This window comes from Equus caballus, chromosome 10, assembly GCF_041296265.1.
Source record: "Equus caballus isolate H_3958 breed thoroughbred chromosome 10, TB-T2T, whole genome shotgun sequence".
Lineage (NCBI taxonomy): Eukaryota > Metazoa > Chordata > Mammalia > Perissodactyla > Equidae > Equus > Equus caballus.
The window spans coordinates 4,144,911-4,164,886 of record NC_091693.1 but is presented as its reverse complement, the minus strand read 5'-3'; the positions used below and the strand labels follow the sequence as shown (position 1 = coordinate 4,164,886).

Below are 19,976 nucleotides of genomic sequence, written 5' to 3'. Positions count from 1 at the left end.
ATGCTCTAGTGGGTAGGAAAACCTGTGCACTAACAGGCCAGGGGAAGAAATCCAATGACATCTGCCAGCGCCTGTGTCACATGGCTGAAGTAGGTCACAATAATGGCTGCCACCAGTGTCTCAGTCCCTGGGGAGGTGGTCCCAGCTACCTCCTGCCTCTCTGACATGTGCCCAGAGCCTATTGAGTGAGTCTCTTTCACTGAAGGCCTATGCATCTTTCTTTCTGGTGATTTTGTGTGAATTTTCAGAATGGGCGAATTTGCACATGGGCCCTTTAAGAGCAGGCATTTTTTTGCTGAGGAAGATTCGCCCTGCACTAGCATCTGTTGCCAGTCTGCCTCCTTTTTTATGTGAGGTGCTGCCACAGCATGGCCACTGACAGATGAGTGGTGTGGGTCCATGCCTGGGAAGCAAAGCCAGGCTGCCCAAGCAGAGCGTATGGAACTTCAGCCACTAGGCCATCACGGCTCCCCGAGAGCAGGCTTTTCTTTCTCTTAGGTTCGGCAGCTTTTCCGGGTGTATGCCCCGTTGGTTTATCAGCTAGCAAAGCCAGGCATTATGTACTCCTGTCAGTTGTGCTGAATTCAGAAGCTGCTTATTGTGGCTCAGCTCTCCCACCGAGGTCCCCCTCCTCCAGGAGAAGTGTCACACCTCAGGATGGCTCCCGGCCGAGAAGCAGTGCAGCCAGAGTGTAGTTTTTTTCTCCAGAAAGGAATTTCTGCCTCCTCTGCCTCAGTTTGCGCTGTCCCTTGTTGTGAGGGTTCTTTTTATCCAGTTTCCAGTTCTCTCTCAGGGGTAGTTGTTCCCAGAGCAGTTGTAAATTTGTTGTGTCCATGGGGGCAGGTGAGTTCAGAGTCCGCCTACGCCGCCACCTTAAAAACTTTTTATTAGGATAATTTGGAAACGTACAAAAGTAGAGAGAATAGTAAAATGAGCTCGCAGGCACCCATCCCCCACGTTCTGCAGCTGTGGGCACCTTGCCGTTCTTCTCCATTTAGTCCCCTGCCCGCCCAGCTTTGTGTTGTGAGGAATTTGCGGGAGACCTAGGAGATCCCACTAAACGTGAAGGCAGCGGGTCCCATGTAGCACTGTAAGCTTCCAAGTCAGGACGATCGTGAAAGAGCTGCTGAAAATACAAACCCTTTCTTTTTGCGTCAGTTTAAACATTTGCTCCTCGGAAGCATATTCAGCACCTACTGTGCGCCAGAGATGACGAGCGTAGGCCCTTCCGCTCGCGCTCAGCGGCGGGGCAGGAGCGCAGGGGGTGAGCCAGCCTGGGTGCTGAGGCGGCGGTGGAGGCGGCTGGAAGGCCTGGAGAGCTAGCGGTCAGCGCTGTCTGCCCGTTGGAGAAGGCGGCAGAGAGGCCTGTCAGGCTGGACACGGAAGGGCGGCTGGGATTTCATCAGCACCTTGTCCAGGCTGGCCCAGGACGCTCGATCAGAGCAGTCTGGTTAAAAATAGTGACTCGAGATGACTTCTTGATCAAAAATAAGCTCTTCACTGATTAGTTGTTCAAGTGTTGGTAATTGTAATGAACCAAGAAGTAGATTTACAATCTTGTTCGTATCTTTAAGAATTTTTTTCTGTTTTTGTGACTTCTGTAGGGTTTTTTTTTTTGCTGTTTTTTGCGCGTTTCTTTCTGGTTTATTTTCAGCCAGTTATTTCTGCTCTGCACCTTAATTGTGGAAAGTTAAAAGCAGCCCAGATTTTCAGCTTTTCACTCCCACAAGGGCTGCGGGCGGATGGGGCAGAGGCTCACCCTCTTTATGGAACCCCCCAATTGCACGTGTGGGTTCGCAAATTGGAAAGGAATAACGGGGCAAAGTTTGTTTTCATCTGTCTCACTGAGGCATTTTGCTTCAAGGAACAGCTACTTTCCTGACCAGGTCGGATGCTCCTTCCAGGCGGGGTGGGCAGAGGGGAGTCAGCCCTAGCGCTTCTGGGGAGTGGCAGGTGGAACGCATGGAGGGAGCGTGTGGGTGGGGGAGAGCTGGGAGGGTTCAGAGTCAAGAGCAGGCTGGCCTTGGTTCTGCAATCCTGCGAGCGCCTGAGGGGCTCAGGAATCCACAGGGTGGAGAGGGGTGAGCAGTGGAGTCAGGCTCCCTGCCTTGCTCGGGACCAACTTGCAGCCCCGTGACCTCGCGAAGGTGTCCCCGCCCCAGACTTTGTTTAGCCCATCTGTAGAGGGTGAGTTCCTATGATTGCACTCTTCTGAATTGTCACATGTCTTTATCTGCTTTAAAAGCTTTCTCTCTCTCTTCTTTTTAATCAGATGGTAAACATTCTCTTCTGAATTTAAAGGTAAGATTAATTTTTTAAAAACTGCTTTTCTCAATAAATAGAATTTCCACCATGATTTTTAAATAGCTTTTGTGATTTGTGAAGAAAAAACTTCCCTTAAGAGTTCTTTCCCACTGAATGTTTCTCTCTGAATACTTTAGAAACGTGAAGAGCTCATATTTTCCAATTTGCAAGCATGGAAATAGTTCTCACTTAAGTTTTTGATTGTGCGATGTCATGGGAATTTAGAAATTAAACATTTGTCAGCAGAGTTAATTTATAACCTTATCTACTTTTACAGCAGAAATTAGAAACTTAGTATCAGACTGATGTGTAATGGAAAAATTAACAAAGTTCCAAGCCTTCCCTTTCCTCTCAGTTTTGGGTTGAGAAGCAAGATCTTCTATTCTTTTCATGCAGACACGCTTCTCTGTAGTCTGTGGGGTCTCTTTGCAGATCCCAAGGAGAAAAGGCCCTCTGTGTCTCTGTGCAGCACCTGCAGCCATGTTGCAGGCTTTTGCATGTGTCCTGAGGGCCTGTCACTCATGGGACCTGCATGTGAACTCAGGGGGGAAGGCGGGAAGACAGGCCTGGCTGCCGTGCCAGTCCACTCTAGAAGATGCTAAGATCTTCGTTCACTCGTCTCGCTTTTTCTTCCCTAGGATGAAAAGCCACCATTATGTGAAAAGCCTCCACCCTCCCCAGGTATTCGCCTTTTGACTTTCATTATGATTGAGAAGCTTATAGTTTTATAAAATACCCAGAACAATCTCATCTAAAATAAAGGTCACTTTGTTTCCTGCGAAGGCCATTGTCTCTGTCCCATTCCTGGTCCTGGGAAGAGGCAGCCGTTGTCGGGCCTCCACCTTTGCCTCAAGAGAGAGGTTGAGACGCTCAGACGCTGGGTGGCGGCTGTGTCCCCTGGGTGTGCTCAGATCCCCGTGGGTGGGCTGGAGGAGGTGGGCCTGTGCACGTGAGGGCTCTGCTGAGGCGCTGGGGGCCCAGTGTGAGGGCCAGAGATGCGTTCTGGGGTACTCTCTCCTCCACAGTTCGGGCAGCTTCGTAGCTCCCAGAGTGGGTCCCGTCTGTCCCCCTGTGGGACTGACTTCGTGTTCACCCATTGTGTCTCAGTGTTCTGGTGCTGGACTGTGGGAGATGGCGAGGGCTCCACCTTCTGCCCTCAGGCCCATTCGTCCTTGTGTGTGTTCTGCTACTCAGCCCATCCTTCAAACCTACGTTATTAATCGTAATGTTCATCTCCATGATTTCTCTGAAGTATTGCCAAGCGTCTCTCCGAGCATCTTAACTATATTCATTCCAAGGTCTTGTAGTTTTTGCAGGAGCCCCTCTCCCCCCTATTCTTTGACTCTGGTGCTTCTCAGCTCAGATGCTTGATGGCTCTCGGTGGGGGCCCCCCTGGTCCTTGAGAGCTGCCGTGGGTCTTCCTGGGGACGCTGTAGCTGCTTCCTGCAGGAGCTTACTGCTCGGAGGGGAAACCAGTCAGGCTGCCAGAATACAGCCTGGCTCCAGGGACTGGCAGGGACAGGCAGGGTGTGTGGCCAGGGGCTTTGGGGACCCCTCTTCCTCCTGGGTTTCTCCAGCTCCCTGGGCCTGCCCTGCCTCCCTGACCTCAGGGCCTGTTTGTCCCCTGGCAAAGGGGTCGCTTCTCTGCTGGCACCAGCCTGGCCCCAGGGGGCTCAGCCCTTGCTGCTCTCATCTGGTGTTCTGAGTGGACACCTCTTCAGTCCTGCCTAGACCACTTCATGTCCCCCCCGCCTGCCAGGACAAGGCATATCTCTGGAAGCGCTCCCACCATTTGTGGCTGCCCTCGCCTGACATATTTGAGGCTGCAGCTTCCTTCTTCAATCTGATCTCCACTGTTCCTTCCTGGGACCCTCGTGGCTCCTCTCTTGTTTCGGTGTAGCTGTGGAGTACGCCCGTCTTAGCCTTCCTTTCATGTTCTAGTGATAGGACGTGTGTGTCAGGGGTCAGGGGAGACTATCTGAGCCCCTAGTCCCCTCCCTAGCCTCGCCTCCCCCTGGGGCATATCGACTCCACTGTCTAGAGCCGCCAGCCCTTGGCACGTGTCACCCACAGACCTCTGCTTCTGCTTCCACCCCCGTTTGGAGGCGTGCGCTGGCCAGGAGCCCACATTGGGCTCATCTCCTTTGACCTCTCTGAGCACGTCTCCCCGTGGAACACTGCGCGCTGTTTTTCTGCAACCTTTCTTCCTGTTTCTTCTTAAAATCCTTTGTGGCCTCTGCTTTGCTCCTCTCCCTGGTGCCTTCAGGGACTGCCCACATGCTGGTGGCTCCTCATCTCTCCAGCTGAGGCCGCCGTCAGAACTTTGTCCTGTGTCCTAAACTGAGCTTACCTTCCCCAACTCCGCTTGTGTTTTCTGTCTGACTCAGTGTCTTCCAAACCACAGATCTCGGGGCTCGTCCTTGATTTGCTCCTCCCTCACTGCCCACACCCAGTCAGCCATTGAGCCGTCAGGTTTTAGCCCCTGAATGTCCCTTCCTCTCTGTGCCCACTCCAGGACTGCCCCTCGGAGCCTTCGGGATGGCCTCCCTGCCTCGCAGCTGGGCCTCTCTCCAGTTCCTGTTCTTTACTGGTGCCCTGAGGACTGTGTCTGTTAGCAGAGCCTCTGCATTTTTACACCTCTTCCCAGAAGCCTTTCTGGCTCCTGGTGGCCTGCAGGATAGCACTTCACCCTGCGTGTGATGACACGTGGGGCCCTTCCCGTCCGTCGCTTCCCTTCCTGTCGCCCCCTTTAGTCTCATCAGACCGCTCACTCTCTTTCCAGGGACCGAAGAACATGGCATCAGGTCTGACAGGAAGTAGTTGCTCATGTGGTTTTTCAAATAAAGTCTTGTATAATTTTGTTGTAAGATTTTAAATATCAATTGGTATTTTAAAACTTTTTCCCTGTGCCTTTTCAGATGTAACTGGTAGAATGCGTCAAAGACGTATAGAAATAAACAAAGAAAAGTTCGAGGAATTAAAAGAAGAAAATTTGCATCTAAACAATACAAATCAAACCCTTGCTCTTGAACTTAGTATAATCAAACAAGCGCTGAAAGAGCTGCAGTTGAAACTGAAGAGGATGGAGAGGGACGATGGGGCGCTGAGAGAGGCTGAGGCGGCGTGCTCGCAGGAAGGTGAGCAACAGGCTTCGCTCGCTTCCTTAGCGATTTTGAGAGTTCGTATTTTATGTTGCAATATTTGTTGATATTAGTGTTGTTGATATGTTATAATATTTAACGTTCTTTCATTAATATCCTTAAACTTGCTGAAATTTGATTTCATTTGCTATATTATTATTATCGTTATGCTAAAGAAATTCCAATACTTATTCCGGAACTCAATGCCTGGCAAAACAACTTGCGTATATTTAATATAGTTTTTATCCCCTTTGAGCAGCAAATAAAAGTGCCTCTTTCACCACATACTTAGCAATGATGAGGATTATATTTTCTTTGCTAATTTGATAAGCAAAAAAAAGGAATCTTATTTTAATTTTTATTTCTTTTATTATTGATGAGCTTGAATTTTTTTTCATATCTTTGCAGGTTTTTTTTTTCTCTTTTATAAGTTTTCACACTTTAAATTGAAATATTTGCCTTTTTCTTATTTATTTGTAGAAACTCTTTACATATTAAGGCTTTTAGCCTTTGTCATGTATATAATATTTTCTCAGTTTGTTGATAATTCAACTAAATCTATAGGATGTTTTTCTTTCATGACTTGGGCCCTTGGTGTCAAGTCCTTTTTACTTCTAAGGTTATGTAAATATTCATTAGTGTTTTTTCTATATATTAATCTATTTGTATAAGACTAATATTATGGCCTTAAGAAACATGATGTACTTTTTTCATATAGACCCTGCATATTTCTTATCTTAGCCATATTTATTTCTAGATACTTTATATTATTTGTGCTATTATTTTGTGGGATCTATCTTCTATTATGTTTTCTAATAGGACATTGCTATTATATGGGAGGTTATTAGTTCCAATAAATTTTTCGTTTATTCTGTATGATTTGCAAGGCAAATATTTATATATCAGTGGAAACAATAACTTTTCTTTTCCAATCTAAAATTTTTATTTTACCTTAGTTATTACATGCAGAAACTTCCAAAACAGTGTTGACTATTCAATGTTAAAAATCTTAGTAACCTTTCTTCATTTATACCTATACATCTGTCATTCACTGCCTCTGTGAGCCTAAAAGGGAAAAAAAGGGCAGATGATTAGCAATTTATATAAAATCTTAATCAATCTTATACAGGTTCTGATGGTATAATATTAATTTTTTTTCCAGTAGTTGCTGTGCCTGAATTACTTCATCTAAGAAAACAAGCTCAGGAACTGGTGGATGAAAATGACGAGTTGAAAATGACTGTCCATCGTTTGAATGTAGAACTGAGTAGATATCAAACAAAATTCAGGCATTTATCCAAGGAAGAGGTAATGTTTCCAATTAAGAAAAAGAAGTTTTCCGATGTTTCAGCCTTTCGTGTTGAATTGATTTCCAGTCCTGAGGGGTTCATATTTATTAGGATTTGGTATAAACAGCACACCTACAGAGCACAGTCTTTTAGAGACCTTTCTGTTTTCTTTTTTTCTCCCTTCCTCCTTCTCTTCTTACCTCCCTTCACCTCTCCCTCCCTCTCTCCCTCGCTCCCTCCCTTCCTCCTTTCTCAGAACAGGCAGCAAAAGCTCTTTGTAAAACAAATTGAGACAATACGGAAGTTTATATAAAGTAAAAGTGCAAGTCCATGTCAGCTGCTCCATTCTGTCTTGCTCCTCAAGTTTGCAGTTGTTTGTCAGGGCACAAACTTTCAAAAGAAAGCAGACTTGTTTTCACAGACCCCCAAATTACCTAGCTCTGATACCCAGTGGGGCTTGCATTCATGAGTCTCAAAGAGGACTATAGCAAAAAAAGAAGCAATTTGTAAATGGGCTCAGGAGCACACCCACCCTACCCCCGGCCCGTGGCTGTACACCTGGACTCAGCTCAGAGAGAGCAGGCAAAAACGACCATCTCCCACTTTTCCCTGGAAGGGATTTGACTGCACACTTTCCCAGCTGCTGCCTGAGAGTCTGGCTTCTAATCAGCCTGCATCTAGGTGCTGACTGAACTCCCCCTTTATGGCACACTGGTGGGTCTTGGTGCACCCTCAGCTACTGGGAGCTTCTAGGAGCAAGGACAGGGGCTCGGCCGATCACAAAGGTGTGAGAGGTAACTAGGGGTTCGGGCTGGGCTGGTTGATGAGGTTCAGCTCCTGTAAGAAAGCATTCTGTCAAGACCAGGAGAGGTGGCTGTTGTATCTAATGTTCAGAAACCAACCCAGAGGGTCAAGGAAAATGAAGAAAAAGGGGAGTATGTTCCAAACAAGAGAACAAAATAAATCTCCAGACACTGGTCTTAAAATGGAGATAAATGACTTACTCAGTAGAGAGATCAAAATAACAGTCATAAAGATGCTCCCCAAGGTCAGGAAAGCAATGCATGAACAAGTAAGAATTTCAATAGGGAGATGGAAAATATTAAAATACCAAAGAAGGCTAGCACCGGTGGCCTAGTGGTTAAGATTGGCATTCTCTGCTTTGGCGGCCTGGGTTTGGTTCCTGGGTGCAGATCTACACCACTCATGTTCTTCCTCAGCAAAAAGAGGAAGATTAGCAGCAGATGTCAGCTCAGGGTGAATCTTCCTCAGCAAAAAAAGAAAAAAAAGTACCAAACAGAAATCGTGAAGTTGAAGAATACAATAACTGAACTGAAAAATTGAATAGAAGGGTTCCACAGCAGACTAGAGCAAGTGGAAGAAAGGATCAATGAACTGAAAGACAGAGCAGTAGAGTTCATCCAGTCGGAGGAGCAAACGAAGAAAGAATGAAAAAGAGTGACGATAGCTTAAGGGATTCATGGACACCGTCAAGTAGACTAATGTGCACATTATGGAGGACTCAGAAGGAGAGAGAACGGGCAGGAAGCTTATTCAAAGAAATAAGGGCTGGAAACTTCCCTGCCCTGGGGAAAGAAACAGACATACAGATCCAGGAAGTCTGAAGAGAACCGAATGAGATTAAAGAGGCCCAAATTAAGGCACATTATTGTTAAACTGTCAAAAGTTAAAAACAAGAGAGAATCTTAAAAGCAGCAAGAGAAAAAAAATTCTTCACGTAAAAGGAAACTCCTATAAAACTATAAGCCAGTTTTTCAGCGGAAACTTTGCAGGCCATAAGGGAGAAGGATGATATATTTAAAGTCCTAAGAGAAAAAATCTGCCAACCGAGAATACCTTACCTGGTAATGTTGTCATTCCGAATTGAAGGAGAGATGCAGTGTTTTCCAGACAGACAAAACCTGAAGGAGTTTATCACCCACAGACCAGTTCTACGAGAAATGTTAGAGGGACTTCTTCAAGCCGAAAAGAAAGGGCACTAATTAATGACAAGATCATAAGAAAGTATAAAACTCACTGGTAAAGGTAAAGATATAATTAAATTCACAATATCCTAATGTTGTGATGGTGGGAGGCAAATCACTTATAACTCTAGTACAAATATTAAAGACAAAAGTATTCAAAATAACTAAAAAATAATTTGTTAATGGATACACAGTATAAAAAGATGTAAATTGTGGCGTCAAAAACAAAATGTATGTGTGGATGTAAAACTGTAGAGCTGGGGCCAGCCCGGTGGCACAGCGGTTAAGTGCGCACGTTCTGCTTTGGTGGCCCGGGGTTCGCCAGTTTGGATCCTGGGTGTGGACATGGCATTGCTTGTCAAGCCACGCTGTGGCAGGCGTCCCACATATAAAGTAGAGGAAGATGGGCACGGATGTTAGCTCAGGGCCAGTCTTCCTCAGCAAAAAGAGGAGGATCGGCAGCAGATGTTAGCTCGGGGCTAATCTTCCTAAAAAAAAAAAAAAAACACCAAAAACTGTAGAGCTCTTTTATGTACTCAAAGTTAAGGTATCAGCTGGAAATCGACTGTTAGAACCATAAGATATTTTATGTAAGCCTCATGGTAATTACAAAGCAAAACCTACAGTAGATACACAAAAGATGAAGAGAAAGGAATCAAAGCATGCCACTACAGGAAATCATCAAATCACAAAGGAATAAGGTGAAAGAGGAAGAAAGGAACTACAAAACAGCCAGAAACAATGGATGAAATGGCAATAGGAAGTCCATACCTATCAACAATTGCTTTAAGTGAAAGGACTAAATTCTCCAAGCAGAAGACATAAAGTGGCAGAATGGATGAAAAACAAGACCCAGCTATATGCTGCCTACAAAAGCCTCGCTTCAGCTGTGGGGACAGACAGCCTGGAAGTGAAGGGACGGGAAAAGATAGTCCATGCAAATGGGAACCAAAAGAGGGCAGGGGTGGCTGTACTTACATCAGACTAAATAGGTTTTAAGCCAAAACTGTAACAAGAAACAGAGAAGGTTACTATATAAAAGAGTCAGTTCGTCAGGAGACTATGACAAGTGTAAATGTTTATGCACCCAACGTCAGAGCACCCAAATATGAACAGCAGATATTAACAACTGGAGAGAGAAACAGACAGCAGTAATAGGAGGGGCTCCAACACACCACTTTCAACAACAGACAGATCCTGCAGACAGAAAAGCAATGAGGAACCGTTGGACTTAAACTACGTGTTAGACCAGATGGACCTAAAAGATATATACAGAACTTTCCATCCAACAGCAGCAGAACACACGTTCTTCTCAAGTGCACGTGGAACATTCTCAAGGATGCATCGTACATTAGGCCACAAAACAAGTCTTAAAAATTTAAGAAGATTGAAATCATAACAAGCATCTTTTCTGACCACAGTGTACAAAGCTAGAAATCAATTATATGAAGAAAACTGGAAAATTCACCAATATGTGGAGATTGATATGCTGTTGAACAACCAGTGGGTCAAAGGAGAAATCAAAAAATATCTTGAGACAAATGAAAATGGAAGCACAACATACCAAAAGTTATGGGATGCAGCAAAAGCAGTGCTAAGAGGGAAGTTTATGGTGCTAAACACCAACATTAAGAAAAAAGAAAGATCCTGGGGCTGGCCAGGTGGTGCAGCAGTTAAGTTCGCATGTTCTACTTTGGCGGTCTGGGGTTTGCTGGTTTGAATCCTGGGTGTGGATATGGCACTGCTTGGCACGCCACGCTGTAGTAGACGTCCCACATATAAAGTAGTGGAAGATGAGCATGGATGTTAGCTCAGGGCCAGTCTTCTTCGGCAAAAAGAGGAGGATTGGCAGCAGTTAGCTCAGGGCTAATCTTCCTCAACAAAAGAAAAAAAAAAATCTCAAATAACAACGTAAGTTTATACCTCAAGGAATGATAAAGAAGAACTTTGGAACTAAGCCCAGAGTTAGTAGAAGAAATAAAATAAAACTAACAAGAAAGAAATGAAACACACAACAGAATACTTCAATGAAACTTAGAGCTGGTTTGTTTTTTGGGTTTTTTTTTTTTGAGGAAGATTAGCGCTGAGCTAACATCTACCAGCAATCCTCCTAGAGCAATTACTAGTAAGGAGATAGAATAGTAATCAAAAACCTCCTAACAAAGAAAAGTCCAAGACCAGATGGCTTCACTGGTGGATTCTGCCAAACATTTAAAGCAAAATTAATACCAATCCTTCTCAAACTCTTCCAAAAAATTGAAAAGGAGAGAACGCTTCCAAATTCATTTTACAAAACCAGTGTTACCCTGATGCCAAAGCCAGACAAGAACATTACAAGAAAAGAAAATTACAGGCCAATATCCGTGATGAACAGAGATACAGAAATCCTCAACAAAATATTAGCAGACCGAATTCAGCAGTATATTAAAAGGATCATATACCACGATCAAGTGTGATTTATTCCTAGGACACAAGAATGGTTCAACATATGCAAATCAGTAAATGTGACACACCACATTAAATGAAGAATAAAATCATGTGATCATCTCAGTAGATGCAGAAAAAGCATTTGACAACATTCAGTACCCTTTCATGATAAAAACTCAACTGGGTGTAGAAGAAACGCATGTCAACATAATGAAGGCCATATATGACAAGCCCACAGCTAACACACTCAACAGTGAAAAGGTGAAAGCTTTTCCTCTAAGATCAGGAATAAGACAAGGATGCCCATTCTCACCACTTTTATTCAACGTAATACTGGAAGTCCTAGCCAGAGCATTAGGCAAGAAAAATATATAAAAGGCATCCAAATTAGAAAGGAAGATGTAAAATTGTCTCTGTTTGCTGATGACATGAAATTATGTATGGAAAACCCTAAAGACCCGACCAAAAAATCATTACAACTATAAATGAATTCAGTAAAGTTGCAAGATACAAAATCAGTATACAAAAATAAGCTGTGTATCTATACACTAACAACAGACTATTGGAAAGAGATATTAAGAAAATCCCAGTTACAATAGCATCAAAGAGAATTAAATACTTAGGAATAAATTTAACTAAAGAGGTGAAAGATCTGTACATGGAAAACTATAAGAGATTGGTGAAAGAAATTGAAGAAGACACAAATAAGTGGAAAGATATTCCATTTTTCATGGATTGGAAGAATTAACACTTGTTAAAATGTCCCTACTACCCAACGTGATCTGCAGATCCAACGCCATCCCTGGCAAAACCCCAGTGGCATTTTTCACAGAAATAGATTAAAGCATCCTAAAACGCATATGGAGCCGCAAAAGACCCTGAATAGTCAAAGCAATCTTGAGAAAAAAGAACAAAACTGGAGACATCACACCTCCTGATTTCAAACTGTATTACAAAGCTATAGTAATCAAAACAGTATTGTATTGGCCTAAAAACAGACACGTAGATCAGTGGAACAGAATGGAGAGCCTCTATATATTTTTGATAAAGGAGCCAGGAATGTACAGTGAAGTGAGGAGAGTCCCTTCAATAACCCATGCTGGGAAAATTGGATATCCTCACGCAGAAGAATTAAACTGAACCCCTGTCTCACACCGTATACAAAAATCAACTCAAAATAGATTAAAGACTTGAATCTAAGACCTGAAACCATAAAATGCCTTGACATTGGCCTTGGCAATGATTTTTTGGATTTAACACCAAAAGCAAAGGCAACAAAAGCAAAAATAAACAAATGGGACTACACCAAAATAAAAATCTTCTGCAAAGCAAAGGTAACCATGAACAAAATGAAAAGGCAGCCTATGAAATGGGAGAAAATATTTGCAAACCACGTATCTCATAATATCCAAAATATACAAGGAACTCATACAACTCAGTAACACAAAAACAAATAACCCGATTTTAAAAATGGGCATAGAATATGACTGAATAGACTTTTTTCCAAAGAAGACATACAAATGGCTAATAGGTACGTGGAAAGGAGCTTAGCGTTACTACCCATCAGAGAAATGCAAATCAAAACCGCTGAGGGAGGTCACCTCACACCTGTTAGCATGTCTACTATCAAAAAGACAAAACAAATGCTGTGAGGGTGTGCAGAAAGGGGCACCCTTGTGCATTGTAGGTGGGACTGTGAATTGGTTCAGCTACTATGGAAAACAGTATGAAAGTTGCTCAGGAAGTTAAAAATAGGACGACTGTATGATTTAGCCATCCCACTTCTGGGTATATATCCAAAGGAAATGAAGTCACTATCTCAAAAAGATGTCTGTACTGCCATGTTATTTGAAGCAGCATTCACATTAGCTAATGTGTGCAAACAACCTATCAGTCCATTGACCAATGCATGAATAAAGAAAATGTGAGAGAGAGATATATATAATTTATGATATATATAAACGATTTATCATATATGTATATAAATGATTTGCATTTATATGTGTATGTGTACAAGATGGAATACTGTTCAGCTTTCAAAAAGAAGGTAATGCTGCCGTTTATGACAAAATGGATAAAGCTGGAGGGCATTATGCTGAGTAAAATAAGGCAGACAAAGAAACGAATACTGAATGGTATCACTTATATGTAGAATCTAAAAAGAAAAAGGTGAACTCAGAAAATGGGCATAAATAGGTGAAATTTGAATATAATCTGTAGATTAGAATATAGTATTGTGTCAGTGTTAATTTCTCAATTTTAGGCTGGTACTGTGGTTGAGTGAATGCTGTTGTTTTTACAAAATATACGCTGAAGTATTTGGAGGAAAAGGGGCATAAAATCTGCAAATTACTCAAACATTTCAGAAGAAATTTTTCTCATATACATACGTGCATGTCCATACATACAGATGCATAGATTGCTGATGTACGGTCTAGATTAAGACTATCTGTAGCTTGAAATTTCAGAGGAAGCCTAGTTTAATTGTCTTCACTCTGTGTTTTGTTCCTAGAGTTTAAATATTGAAGGCCTCCCATCAAAGGGCCCTACGCCGCCCTGGTTGGTAAGTAAAAGTTATTTAATTTCAGGCCCAGCTATTAAAAACTATTCCAAATTAAGAGTATTTTCTTTCCTTTTAAAAAATGTCCTGATTGTGTTTAGATGTAAGAAATATATTAAGGGGCCAGCTCGGTGGCGCAGCGGTTAAGTTCACATGTTCCACTTCGGTGGCCCGGGGTTCACTGGTTTGGATCCCGGGTGCAGACATGGCACCACTTGGCAAGCCATGCTGTGGCAGGCGTCTCACATATAAAGTAGAGGAAGATGGGCACAGATGTTAGCTCAGGGCCAGCCTTCCTCAGCAAAAGAAGAGGAGGATTGGCAGCAGATGTTAGCTCAGGGCTAATCTTCCTAAAAAACATAAAGCAAGAAATAAAGAAGTAAAAAATACATATTAACTTTCCTTATTCCATTATGTTCAGTTGGATATGAAGTACCTGTCACCCTTGTTGCTGGCTTATGAAGACAGAATGAAAGAGAAGGACGAGCTCAATGCCACCCTCCAGGTAGGCTGGCAGATGTCTCAGGAGAGACAAGGTTTATAAAAAACAAGACCGATTCAGACTTTGAGGAAACATTTTGAAGGTAGGTGTGCCCAACATCTAGTAGGTACTCAGATGTTTGTTAAAGGAGGGAAAGGAGTATAGCAGGGCTGAAGGACGGGGAGGAAAGAGAGAGCATGGGAAAGAAGGCAGAAGGGAGGCAGGAGGGGTGATAAGTGGAGCGGGGGTGGGGAGGTGGGCAGGCAGGGATAGAGGGGCAGGGATGGAGGGAGGGGCAGTGCTGCATTAGACACTGGTTTCACGACAGGCAGCCCCACGTGGGCTGGGATCCTGGGGTGCACAGAAGGCCGCCGTGGGAGACGCTCCTTTCCCGGTGCTCTGCAGCTGCGAACACCACTGTTAGAAGGGACGTGTGGGCGGACGGGAGGGCAGTGGGCCAGGACTGTTTTAGGTGGACTTAGATGCTTCTGAACTAAAGAAGAGCAGGCCTCAGGAAACTCCAGTTCTCGAGCTGTTGGAAGCAGTGGGGAAGTGCGGGTTTTGCTCATTTCTGCCCTGTTCGCCCCTGTTTTCTGGGAGTGGGAATGGCTCCTGGCAGCTGAGCTCGTTTAATCATACAGGAGACGAGGGCTATGTGGGTGTTAAGACGGGCCCATGCCTTTCCCTGCTGCCTACCTCTGTTCCTCATTAACCGGCCAGAGAGATCTCTGGAACTGGACGGATCCAGATAGAGAAGTGTTGGTGTTTCTGGGATCCCCGGCTGGAAGGGTCCGTGAAGTGTCACCCGGCCTCCTCCTGTTGTGCTGGCCTGGATAAATGGCCCATGTAATGTTGTTTGAACCTTTTCTTTTAGACTTTCTGTTGGACACTTAATTTTTTAAGAAAATGAATTAATCTCATGCTAATTCATGAAATATCAATCCAAATAATTAATAGAATTACTAATTTGGTGCTCCTTCTCAGACAGGGGTCAGGAAATACTCTCTGTATAAGGTCACTTAGTAGCTGTTTCAGGCTTTGCAGGCCGTATGGTCTGTTTGCGACCACTCGGCTCTGATGTCGTGCCAGGAAAGCAGCCGTGGACACGGTGGGAACAAACGGGCTTGCCTCAGTTCCAATAACACTTTATCTACAAAGCAGGCAGCTGGCCTGCAGGCTTAGTTTACCTGACCCCTTTTCTAAAGACCCAGTGGCCTGCCAGCAAGTGGGGAGTGTGTCTGGGCAGAAAGGTGAGGAAGAGAAGCTACTTGGCATTGTTGCTTTACATTAAACAAGTGTAAGCATGAATGTCTGATGGCTGGGGGAAGAATGTTTAGAAGCATCCCAGAATAAATATTGGCACCTAAGATTCTCACCGAAGGACACCAAGGACACTGCAGCTGGCCGAGAGCTGGCGAGAAGGGCCTGGTGGAGGAGGCCCGGCAGAAGAGCCACAGACGGCCTGCTGGGAGTGGAAAACAGCCTGGGCGGCAGTCGGGGCTGATGACGAGGCTGTTCTGGCCGAAGGCTTCCTCGCGGTCATAATGGGGCAAAGTTAAAGACTGCAACCCCACGCTAACTAACCCCTTCCCCACCAAAATGGGCTTTAGTTAGGATGAAAAGTTCTTATTTTATCTAAAAAGCTCCAATTTACCCTCCACAGTCTTTAAACAAAGGAAAAATTACAGTGTTCACGGGCATCTCTGCTTTTATCTCCCTTTTTCATCTTATCAAGTAGTTAGCAGTTAGAGAAAAATATCAGATTAGGAATTGAATGTTTAAACCCGAGGTCCCAGGTCCCTGTGCTCAGCGCCCGGGTGACCCGTGTGCTTTCTCCCCAGACTGTGAGCTCGGAGGGCGGCGCGTGGCGCCGGGCCGCGGTCGGGGCTGCTGTGCCTGTGCGGCCTCGCTGGAAAGCCGTTAGCATGCAATTTTAGCCACAGCGACGGCGCTAGAACTAAGGACTGGAGACGCGCGTGTGTGTGTGTGTTACAATTTACATAAATTCTATTTCAGGAGGAAATGAGGATGTTTAGGATGCGAGTCCAAGAAGTGGTGAAGGAAAATGAAGACTTGCACCAAGAGTTAAATAGGAGTAGTCCCGTTACCAGAGAGGAATGGCAAGTGGTGTTGCGTTTCTGGTCTTTTCCTACTGCAAAAACAGTAACCAAACGATAACAAGAGGGATAAACTTTATTAAACACATCTTTTTTAAACTAAAATATTTTAAGGGCGAGTCTAAGAAATTAAGGTACAATGAAATCCTAGTAATTTACTCTAAACTTGTACTTTAAAGGTTACTTTAAAAATTCTGATAGGTTTTTAAACCTGAAATGTATTCGCTGTCCCCCTTTTTATTTTCTGAGGTGGTATTTCTCTAGGGCACTTTTCCCACCCCAAACCTGGCAAGTCACATCCTTTCTTAGACCCCTCCGATCACTCCCAGGCCTTCGGAACAGAAAGTCCGGGATAACGCCCTTCCCGTGCTCTGCGCCTTCCATTGTGACAGCTGAGTGTTGCCTCACTTCTGCCCTGTTGCTGACGCTGCGCCCCCCTCCCAGGGCCCCTCCTGCGCTTCTGCTCAGATAGCCCTGCTCAGTAGCTCTCCCTGAAAGCAGTTGATCGCTCCCTTCTCTCAGGTTCCGACATAGCCCTAACCACGCCGTGTCCTGGTGCCGGCCACCCCGGGCCTCCCTGTGTGTCTCTACCGCGTCTCCCTCTCATCCTCTGGGAGCTGCTCAAGGGCAGGGCACGTCCCGTTCATCCAGCACGGCGGCGACAAATGCCTGTTCAGTGAGTTCGAGAGAGTAAATGTCTTCCAAAGTCTAAAGGCAATATCCAGGCAAGACTAAGAAAGCAAAAACTATTCAGATCTATCTTTTTTGCCTTGGGTAGGTATGTTATATGTAGTATTTTTTCCATGTCTTAACATCACTGAAAAAAGTGAAATATTTTCCATATGTGATGTCCAGAAATTTGGAATCAAGTCAATAGCATTCTCACTAGTAAGTCCGTTCTCCTGGATGTTATGGTCACTGATGTGTCAGTTGGGACTGGCCGGGCAGCTGCTGGATCTGGGTGTGCTGTGGTTCCCTGTCGAACTTGGAGTTTCTTCTGTCTGAGTTCCTAGTGTCTCCCCTCAAACCCTCCTTGGAAGGCGCCCTGGAAAGCAGGTCAGTTAGACTGGGCCTCGCGTGCCTCCAGGAGCCCTCGTGAGAACCTGGAACCTCAGATTCTCTCTCTAACCTTGGGTATAGCTACAAGCCGAACCTGTTTACTTTTCCTTAAAATAAAAATAAATAAATAAAATGCAGGGAAGAAAGACAGACCCCGCTTTCAAACCCACGTGCCACAGTGCGTCCCAATCCTGTGAGTTTTGGGGTTTGACGTCTGCACCCTGCTCTAGTGTGGGGTCCTGGATGGGGAGCAGTCGGGTCTGTGCAGTGCCTGCGAGGCCCCCTGGCTGGCCTGTCCCTTCCTCTGAATTCACTGTCCTCCAGCTGGGGGCGGGGCCGGGCGCTGGAGCATCACAATCCTCGGACGGGGCTCCTGCCACCCCTGAAGCCCCCGCAGTTGTGCCCTCCCCAGGCCTCCTTGGCAGCCGCTCCCTCGACCTGCACAGGTGTGAGTGCGGCAGATACTCGGGCACACTGACTTCACAGGTCGGTGGAAGCTTTCTCCTGAGTTTCAGATGATTTCTCTATGAACTTCTGGGCTGCAACTAAACTCTCTACATTTCTTTTCCTAGCTTCCCCTGACCAGCTGGGTGACCTCAGGCTTAATGGGCCTCAGTTTCTTTACCTATAAAATGGGAGGGAGTGTTAAACTAAATCTGAGGTTTTTCAACTTTTTTTTTTTTAACCAATGGAGGATCCTTGTCATTTAAAAACAAAAGGAAAGAAGGAAGGGAGGGGAAAAAGGAAGGAAGGAAGGAGGGGAGGTGGTAGGGAAGGAAGGAAGAAAGAAAGGAGGGAAAGAAGAAGGAAGGAAAAAGAAAGCGAAGGAGGAAGGAAGGAAGGAAAGAAGTCTTATAAGAAAGTCCCAACGGCAAAACAGACCAAAATGGGGCTGCTCTATGTGGGGCAGGAGTGAGGAGGCTGGAGCTGCCAGCCTGGGTGGGCTCCCCTCCATGGGCAGGGCAGCTGAGAGGGACACCTCCAGGGTGCCAAGGAGCTAGTGCACAGCCATTGCTGGAGTGAGGTAATTGCTGTAGCTTGACCTCTTGCGTCTGTTTTTTTCCAGTTTTATTGAGATATAATTAACACACAGTACTGTATAAGTTTAGGGTGTATAGCACAATGATTTGACTCACATATATCGTGAAATGATGACTACAATAAGTTTAGTTAGCATCTGTCATCTCGTAGATACAAAACTAAAAGAAAAATATATGTTTTTTTCTTGTGATGAGAACTTTTAGGATCTGCTCTCTTAACGGCTTTAAGACATACCCTCCAGCAGCGTTAGCTGTGCTCATGGCGTGTGTATCACATCCCCAGTACTTGCTTACCTTGTCGCTGGCAGTGTGTGTCTTTCGACCACCTCATCCCGTCCCCCCACTTCCCACCTCTGGCGCCCACAGATGTGCTCTCTTTTTCTATGCGTTTGGCTTCCAGGTTTTTTAGATTTCACCTGTAGCTGAGATCACACAGCATTTGTCCTCCTCTGTCTGGCTCATCTCGCTTGGCACAAAAGCCCTCAAGGTCCATCCAGGCTGTCACAAGTGTCCTTCCATCTTTTTTCTCTCCTTCCTCCGTGTCATTTTTTGAGCTTAAAGTGGAAAATTGAGATAGTTTCCTGGTTTACGGTATACTTTAGGTGGCCAATATTTTGCTAGACGATTTCTAAAGCCCCTTCATCTCATTCTAGTTGGAATTTGCCATCATGAAGGTTGAGCTGGGCCGGGACTTACTTTGCACCATCTGTCAGGAAAGGGTTTGCTCGGGTGGAATTAAGGCTGGGGGCTCTCAAGACCATTTAAGAAACCATTCAAAGGCTTTTCACAAAGTCATTGTTTTTTGGCAAATATGCTACTGATTACAAGGGAATATTTTCAAAATGAAATGGCATCTTTCTAAATCCTTTAAAAATATTTCATACTGGCTTCAAAATAACCCACTGGGTTTGGGGATTGGAGGTTTGTGTAGCTGACACGAGAGTGGCCATGTGATAATGGTCCAGGTGTGGGTGTGTGCCTGGAGTTACTCTGCTCTTCTTCCTGCTTGTGTGTGTGCTTGAAATTTTACATTTTAAAAAGTTCCTGGGGCAGGACGTAATTCAGCCTCACTACTCTCCTTTCGCCCAGTTTAATGCAAATGACAGGATTTGTCTTATTGACGTATTTAGCATTAAAACACATGCAGATATTCGTCACCTACAACACCTCATTTGCTCTCTCTGACTCTGGAGTGTCTCTGTGATCACTCAGTGCCTGAATGGCGGTATTTAACTTTGTAAATCCCTTGTAGGCATCAGCTTCAGACTCAAGCAGGACTGGTTTTAGAGGAAAACAAGTTGCTGATAGAGCAGTTGGAGCTTCAGCAAAGAAAAGCCCAGGACACCCACCAGGAGCGTCTGCAGGAAGGTGAGGCGTCTTCCCAGTGAGCGAGGGCCATGCCGGGGTGGCTGCGGCGTGTCATTTTACACCAGCACCCCCCCTCCTGGTAGGGACTGCTTTCAGTTGAAAATGGAGAAAATCATGGTTCTTTAGAATATATTCTTGTTTACTGAAATGCAGCTGTTTGTGTGACAACATATCCAGCCATTACCCATAAGGCATTGATGGCTTTC

The 19,976-nt window shown here is 44.9% G+C and overlaps 1 protein-coding gene across 2 annotated transcripts in view; it reads left to right on the top strand.

The window, feature by feature from the left end:
• Nucleotides 1-19,976, top strand: part of CEP89 (centrosomal protein 89) — a 74,794-nt gene that overhangs the window by 29,111 nt on the left and 25,707 nt on the right. The window contains exons 6-13 of one of the 2 annotated variants that reach the window (XM_005596124.4): nucleotides 2,273-2,301; nucleotides 2,943-2,985; nucleotides 5,223-5,441; nucleotides 6,607-6,752; nucleotides 13,658-13,708; nucleotides 14,127-14,210; nucleotides 16,203-16,306; nucleotides 19,655-19,770. In XM_005596124.4, the coding sequence (XP_005596181.1) occupies nucleotides 2,273-2,301; nucleotides 2,943-2,985; nucleotides 5,223-5,441; nucleotides 6,607-6,752; nucleotides 13,658-13,708; nucleotides 14,127-14,210; nucleotides 16,203-16,306; nucleotides 19,655-19,770 (792 nt within the window). The remainder of the gene's footprint in view (nucleotides 1-2,272; nucleotides 2,302-2,942; nucleotides 2,986-5,222; nucleotides 5,442-6,606; nucleotides 6,753-13,657; nucleotides 13,709-14,126; nucleotides 14,211-16,202; nucleotides 16,307-19,654; nucleotides 19,771-19,976) is intronic. The other variant, XM_001489993.5, reaches the window with a different exon arrangement.